Raw genomic sequence first — 7,970 nt, forward strand, 5'->3', positions numbered from 1 at the left:
CTGCTGTCTTCTGCAAAGAACCCAGAGAAAGTGAGAACATCGCACTCAGGAGGCCCCAGACACCCACCCCTCTCTCCCTCCCTCGCTGGGAAGGGGGTGTCTCTCCTCATAAGGTGAGGCCCAACCTGGAGACCAGGGGCGCAGAACTTTCTGGTTAGGAACACCCGAACGGCACCCCTCGGAGGGTCCCCAGCCCGCCACTCCTGTCTTCTCCCGCGTTCCTTCAAGAGGTGCTGCCCTTTGTGACCCGCCTGGAGGAACTGCCAGTGTTAATAAAGTCAGGAAGGTCTGCCCGTGTCAGGGACGGAGTTTTCAGCTCTGAAGCTGTGTTGAAACTGTAAGTGAAGGGGGGGGGGGGTGCCAGGGGCTAGGTTTAGGCTGGACTTGAGACAATAGCATTTCCTCGTAGCCGTCCCCTGGGTCTGCGCCACGACCTGCCTGAGTCTGTGCCTCCTGAAGTCTCAGGAAGCAGTATTTCTGGATGAAAAAAAAAAAAAAAGGTACTGTTCAAGCTCCAAAGTTTCCTCCCCCTGGTGAGCGGAAAGGGCCAGCCCCACGCTCCCCCAGGCGGCGGGGCGGCGCGGGCTGTGCGGGGAAGGGCGAGCGCGCTCGGCGGCCGGCCGCGCCCTCGGACGCAGGATGAGGTCACCGCGGTCTCGCCCCCGCCGCCGCCGCGCCCCCGCCCCGCGCGGGCCCGCGGTACATCCCCGGTGAGCCCGGCTGCCGCGGGGAGACGGGGCGCCGCCGGGGCGCACCCAGGACCCAGGGGCTCAGCCGGGGTGACCCAGGGGCTCAGCCGCGGTGACCGGGTCCGGGGGGGGCAGAGGCGGAAGGCCCCCACCGCTGCCCGAGGGTGGCTCTGAGGGGGCGGGGTGCTGCACGGGCTCCGCGGCCTTCAGCCGCCGCACCCCAAACCCCGTTCCCCGCCCCGCCCCGCCCTCCAGCCGCCCTGAGCTCGCGATTCCAGCAGAAACCGACACCCGAGGCAGCGGGGAGAGCTGCCCGGCCGGGCCCGGGGGATGGCAGCGAGGCCCCCGGCGCCGCGCGGGCTCGGGGCACCCGCGTCCCCGGGGAGCGGGGCGGAGGCGGTCGCCGCTGCGCCCCCGGCCGGCGCCCCCCCCACCGGGCGGCCGCGGGCAGGGGCGCGAGGCCCAGGCGCCTCCCCCTCGCCCCGAGCGGGCGCGGCGGGGCGGGAGGACGGCGCCTCACCTTGCCCCCGATGAGGGGCGGATCGTGCCATGGCGGCGCCGGCGAGAGACCGCGGCGGCCAGCGGAGCCCGACCGGCAGCCCCGGGAGCTCGACGGGAGCCGGGCCCGCCGCGGCCGGAGCCCGGGACCACGGGGACGCGGGGCGCCGCAGCGCCGCGGGGACGCTGCCCGGGCTCCCTCCGCTCGAGGACTACGAGTGCAAAATCTGCTACAACTACTTCGACGCGGACCGGCGCGCGCCCAAGCTGCTGGCCTGCCTGCACACCTTCTGCCAGGAGTGCCTGAGCCAGCTGCTGCTCCGCGCCGCCGCCGCGCCCGAGCGCGCGCCGCGCCCGCCGCCCTGGCACGGCCCGCCCGGCGCCATCGCGTGCCCCGTGTGCCGCCACCGCACGCCGCTGCCCGACAGCCGCGTGCACGGCCTGCCCAACAACACCAAGCTCGCCGAGGCCTTCCCGCTGGCCCTGCGCGCCGCGCACGACCCGCTGCCCCAGGACCGCCTCCCGCCGCTGCCCGCTCGCCGCCCGTCGCCCGCCGCGGCCCCGCCGCCCGCCCCGGCCCCCGCCCCGGCCTCGGCCTCGGCCCCGCCGCCGCCCAGGGAGGACGCCGCCCGCGGGCCACGCGCTCGCGCCGGCCTGCGCGCCCCGGGCGCCTACGAGAGCTGCCAGAACTGCAAGCGCGCCGCGCTCACCGCCGGCTGCGTGTGCGTCGTCTTCTCCTTCCTCTCCATGGTGGTGCTGCTCTTCACCGGCCTCATCTTCGTCAACCACTACGGCGGCGGGGCGCCCTCGCCCGTGGGGCCCATCTGCCTGTCGGTGGCCAGCATCCTGGCCCTCTTCTCGGTGGTCATCACCTGGCTCATCTGCTGGCTCAAGTACCGGCCCGAGGGCGCGGCCGCGGGCTCGGCTGCGGGCGGCGGCCCGAGGACGCGGGCGGGCGGCGCGCGGGGCACCGACACGTAGCGAGGCCCCTTGCGGGGTCTCCCGCCCGCACGCGCCTTCAGCCCTGCGAGGCCCGAGAGGAGGGGGCCTCTTGCTCGGTGCGCTAGAGCTCCTCCGGCTTCTCCCCTCGGCCGCCGGACGCGCACCCACTCGCCACCCGGCCACTGCGGGGCTTCGGTTGTCCGCCTCTCGGGCTTTCCACGCCCCCCTCCGCGCCGGGCCAGGGAGAGGCGTGGGGGAGGCGGGGGTGCTGGTGGGGAGTCTCTCCCGGACTGTGGGAGGTCCAGCTCCGCTTCCTGCGGCACCGTCACCCTCCCGGAGCGCTCAGCGTTCCCTCCCGGGGCCCGAGGATTTGCAGAGCGAGGTGGGAAGGGGAGTGAGGCCCCCGCCGCCCCACGAGCGCCGGTTTTCGGGCTGCGGCGACTGGAGTTGCTTTAAGGCTGCAAGTGCGCGCGCGGCGGGGGCTGTGGACGCGGTTGCCCGGCGGGAGAATGGGTGAGACGTGAGCCCGAGAGACAGGTTCCCCCGCTTTCTCGGGGCCCGGGGAGAGTGCGCTGGACGCCGGGAGTGCCGTTTGCTCCCCGCGGGCACCGCGCGGGCAGGATGCGGGCGCCCGGGCGCACCCGCGGCCCGCAACCGTGCGCGCTCCGGGGTGCGGGCTGTCCGGCGGAGCGCCCCGAGCGGCGCATCTCGCCATCCCCGGCCCCGCAGAGCCCGCAGAGTCCTGGAAGCTGGGCTCCTGGGAATTGTGGCGGTTTTCACGGCGGGGCGGCCGGGAAGGCATCTCCTCCTCTGTAACTGGACTCAGGGAACTTCAGGAGCCTGTTCTCCCGTCTCTTCTCAAAACTGACTGACTGTTGCCCCCACCTGGAAGATGCTGAAAGCTATTCACGCCGAATATAAGCTGCAGGCTTTCCTCGCCTTTTTCCTTCATTTCATTTAATTTATTTAACAACATATAAATCTAGAATTTTTGTGCGATACATTTCCAAGAAAGATGTTTGATGAGCAGTAACATTTCTTCCGTACCTCCAGTCCAAATACATTTCGAAATCAGCGGAAACAAAAGGTGTGCTGGTAACTGATTCAAGACTTTGTACTGAGAAACTACTAATGACTTTCAGCTCTCTGACAAAATAGAAAATAGTGCCCGAAGAGTAAACTGACAGGCCTTTCTTCCTTTGATTACAAACATATATTACACTTAACGGAAACATATTATTTTGAATTTAGCTATTTGATACTGGAGATCACCGAAATGTTCCCATCCAGTCACACTAAATAAAAAAGAACACCTATCTATGTGATTTTGTAACTAAGCAGATGAACTGCACTGTGTGTTGTAGGTGGGTTCAATGTCTTTTGAAGAGAAAGACCTAGCTGTTCCAAATGTATTTCATGGGAAAACATTCTTCATGCCATCTTTTGAAATTTGGAATAAGGTGAGGTTTTCATACGGAAACATCGCAGGAGCTGCTGAGGGTGTGGCGCTGTTCCTCGTGTATTTGTGCAAGCTGTCTGCATGGTATCTGACACCGTCCTAGTCCCTGAACTTCAGTGGACATTTGTATACAGAGAGCAGTCGCTCGCTGGCCACTGATGAGTGGTATGGCTGGGATTTGGGAATTGCAATATGATGTGTTTTATGTCTGCGTTGTCTTAATTAAAGCAAGAAGCATTTATAGAAAAAAAACCCCACAACCTATTTTTACGAAATTTATTTTATGGGGAAGTTGCTCCAAGTTATTTTGATGGCCTTTCTCTTCCTGAAATACATATCCTCCTACAAATCCTAATTTCACATTCCAAACGGGGCTGATGGAGAACTCGTGGAATGCACACCACCAGGGTGGGCATTTCATGGGGCTGTTTCTGGGTTTTGACAGGACCCCTGAAGGCCCAGGGAGATGTTATATTCTGGAGGGAAAGGTGGCTTACCCATCCATTACCATAACATCTACTAGACTCTTGTCTGATTTTGTTCTCAATTTCTGCGAAATATTTTCAGGTTCCTAATACTGAGAATTGCATGTCAGGGATTGGTTTTAATTTGTACCTCCAATGAGTAACCTGTGTTACTTCTATAGTCACTTTCTCTTATTCTTTGTTTACCTCTAGGGGCTGAGATTCTGTTTGCATTCACAACTGTTTAGTCGTACAAGTGCATCTGCACATGTATATGTGTGTGTGTATGTGTATACATGAGCAACAGAACTTGGCTTTGTGGATGTAACCATGTGTACACATGTGCACACATATTTGTTATTCCATTTCCTTCGTTTGGCCTCCTGGAAGTCTACCTAAAGTTATTTGGGGACCAGCTTGCTTCTTACAGAGTTGGTTTACGTTCCACAGAGGAGGGTCCACCAAGGACACAAACTAAATTATTCCTCATAAATGAGATAGATGTCTTTAAATTGCCTTAGTCACCACGCAAGCCACATTTTGCTTCTTTCGTGGGTTGCACATGTAAGTTTCTCGTAATGAGAAATTTGAGTTAGAATACTTTAAAATCAAACTGATACAATGAATAGCCTAGCACCTAAACATGGAGAGATTGTTTTTCTTGGCTGACCTTGTTTCATTGCTCATGTCTGACTTTTTAGCAATCAAGTGGCAGGATGGGGTGATGGAAAACATTTGTCTGGTTTCTGGTGGCTTTCTGATATTCTGGTGTCCCCCTATTCTGCAGGTGTGATTTAATCATTTCTGCTTCCATCGTATGGGAGGTCCTGGCACACCAATACTTTAGGCAAAGCAGGTGTTTAGGAAGCAATGGTTGAAATGATCAGTGAGTTGTCTGGAGGGCTCCTGGTGGCAGTGAGGTGCTTTTCTCCCTTCCCATGGACATTCTCATCTTCTTGGGGAGCTTGTTTTAATCCTGGACTCATCTCCAGCTCATGAATGTGAACTACCAGTAAAGTAAGCATGTATACATGTGTGCACACACATTTGTTATTTATGTCTGCATTGTCTTAATTAAAACAATAAGAATTTATAGAAAAAAACTATTTTCGTGAAATTTCACTGCAAAAAGCCAGACCTGCTCAGCCTGCACACCTGCTCAAGAAGTCATGGTCCCCGTGGCCCAGGTTCTGCCTCGGTTCTGGGGCTGCCGGTTAGAGTTATCATGCTTCTATGGGATCTAAATTTCAAGTGAAAAAACTCATCTTGCAGGTGATGGATTAAATACTTGACCTCTGAACGCAATATGATCTGGTGAACAGTGTCCACCCCCAGAAAGAACATTGGGTTTGGGGTCTAAAGACCAGTCACTGCAGCCAGGAAATGTGAGTCTGAATACTGATTCTCTCCTTTTTTTGAGCCTCAAAACCCTCATCTATAAAATGGGAACAGAAAGTATCAGTCCTGCTTACCTTGTGGGGTTGGTGTAAATATTTCTACACATGAGAGAGTATATGGGTGAAATACTTGGGAAACTAAAGCCTTATGTGGGTCTATGTATGGCCTTGTTTTCATTCAGATCTCCAAGGGTCTGATAATCACCTCCCCAGACTACTCTATCCCAAAGGATTACCTACTGAAGTTTTATTTTCTTCCTAACATTACTGTCTGTAGTGGTCTTGATTTATCTGTTGCATTCTTTATCTCAACCTCTTGCAACCAAAATGTAAAAACACGGAAAGAACCTTGTCTGCTCAACCACTGTATTCACAAAGCCTTAGCCAGTCCTCAGCACATAGTAAGTGGTCAATAAATATTCTGTTGTGTTGGCTGATTGGGAAACTGTCGCCTGACTGTTAAGCAACCTGGCTCCCTTCACTCACACAGCCACTCAGTAAATCCTGAGACCCTGGGAGACTTGGTTGTTTTTCCTTACTTTATAAGGATTTGTGAAAGGTGAAAAAATATACCTGGGTTTTGAGAAAGTCAGCACTATCATGCTGAAACTTTTATTGCATTATACTCAGTGACAGGAGCCACTGGAGAGACTAAAGGACATTTGGCCACCATTTCCCATCATGTTCTGCATCGTGAGATTTCAAGGTATGACTCCTTTTGGCTTCCTGCCTCTATGAGCATGTCTGCACCATCCTCTCCCAAACTAGCAGCACCTGTACGGTCAGGACAAACTTACACTGCAGCGAAACTTCCCACGATGTGGAGAACAAGATGTGTTACATTTCACATTATTTGTTGCCCTCTGTATTGTTAATTTTTCAACCTTTGCCATTTTAAATAAATGATCCTTCACAGACTTGCTAAATTTACAAACTCCATAACAGAGTAGACCCCCCGTTATTCTATGACTCAGCTCAGATCCTTTTTAATCATTTGTTTCCCGTTAGCTACTATTTGTATTTTAAATTTCTGCTATGATACAAAGATGATTAAATTTATATCATAGGCAACAAACTGCATTTATATTTCTTCCTTTGAAACAATGTTTTTATTGTATGTTAGAGTGTAAACTTGATAAATATATATTTACTGCAGTCACTATTTCTGAAACGTGTTAGAAATTACTACAGTCAGATAACAATTTGAAATTGTGTGAGATTTCATCTGTCTTTTGCTTTATCTCATTTGATTGTCCATATTAAAAACTTTGTAATATATACCATCGGCATTGTTTCTATCCGTCCATCAAAAACTTAAGGCTCCCGTGCTCTTTAGGCAAAGCCCAACTACGCCTAAGAGAAACAGGTTTTTGTGATGAATTTACAATCATTCCTGATGATAAGATGCGTTCCAGGAAGTAAAAGTAGTCAACGGCCAGCTTCGAAAACTATTCCTAGGAGCTCAGGAAAAATGTGCACCCTTCCTCTAGAAAATAAACGGTCTTTGCATGTAAAAGTGGATTCTCTCTGGTTTTAGAAATACCCATCTCCCTGGGATGGAAGTGGGGAGAGTGTTGAACTGGGGGGAAAAGAGGGTAGAAGAAATAGGCAACAAAGTTCTCCTAGCTCCTACTCTTACAAAACTACACCGCAAAATAAACAGGCGAGAATGTGTCTAATCAGCACAAGGACGGAACACTTTCATTTCAACAGCTATTATTTTAACAGCCATGGCAGTGCGTGGTGGGCTCAGCGACCTCTTACCACCATGACAGCGAGTCCTCTCCGCGGTGTAGAAAGGACACACTTATATGATTTAGGTTCCAATGTGTGTGCATTTCAAAATATTTCCTAGTCGCCCTTGACAGGTAGGGAGCAGTTGCACCTCACTTTAGTTTTGGGGACCGATTAATTCCAAATGAGAAGCAGACAGTTGTGTTGCTGGGGAAGAAAATTTTGGGCCAAGCTCTGCAAGGCCAGCAATTTGTCCCTAGAGCCCATTTCTCACTAAATTCAGACCCAGCAAATTTATTTCCTGACGGCAGCCTGAGCGGAGGTTCCAAGCGCCGGCCCCAGGTTAGAATTACCTGGAGAGCTTAAAAAAAAAAAAAAAAAAGGCAGAAGCGTCCTTGGGGCCCCCTGGGACCCTGGGACACAGATTTAACTGCCCGGGGAGGGGCGGGGCCGCGGTGGTTTCGAAGGCGCCGCAGGTGCTCCGCGGAGCAGCGGGCCGAGAGCGGTTCTATTTCACGGCGCGTTCACGGAAACGCGAGGCTCCCCCCGATCTCACTTTAATGAACTAAACGCCGCCAGGTTCTTAGGAACCGGGAGCTCCTGGGTCAGTGCTTGGATTTTGGAAGTGGCCATAATTTGGGTAACTGTTTAATCGTTGTTCTGGTCTCCGCCCTGTCCTCTCTCTCTCTCCTGGTGACTTTGCATTTCCAGAAAGTTCAGGGAATAGTCGCCTCCCCGTGGGGAGGGCTGCGATCTTTCCTGACGGGCGGGGTGCGGGCTGAGCCTC

General features: G+C 54.3%; 1 protein-coding gene across 1 annotated transcript; it reads left to right on the forward strand.

Moving 5' to 3' along the window:
* The first annotated feature begins 1,238 nt into the window (after window positions 1-1,238).
* Window positions 1,239-2,168, forward strand: RNF228 (ring finger protein 228). The gene has a single exon (XM_087819370.1). It carries the CDS (start codon window positions 1,239-1,241, stop codon window positions 2,166-2,168), a length of 930 nt encoding a protein of 309 aa, XP_087675496.1.
* The last annotated feature ends 5,802 nt before the right edge of the window (window positions 2,169-7,970 follow it).

The sequence above is a fragment of the Miniopterus natalensis genome, chromosome 8, assembly GCF_054644295.1.
Source record: "Miniopterus natalensis isolate mMinNat1 chromosome 8, mMinNat1.hap1, whole genome shotgun sequence".
Lineage (NCBI taxonomy): Eukaryota > Metazoa > Chordata > Mammalia > Chiroptera > Miniopteridae > Miniopterus > Miniopterus natalensis.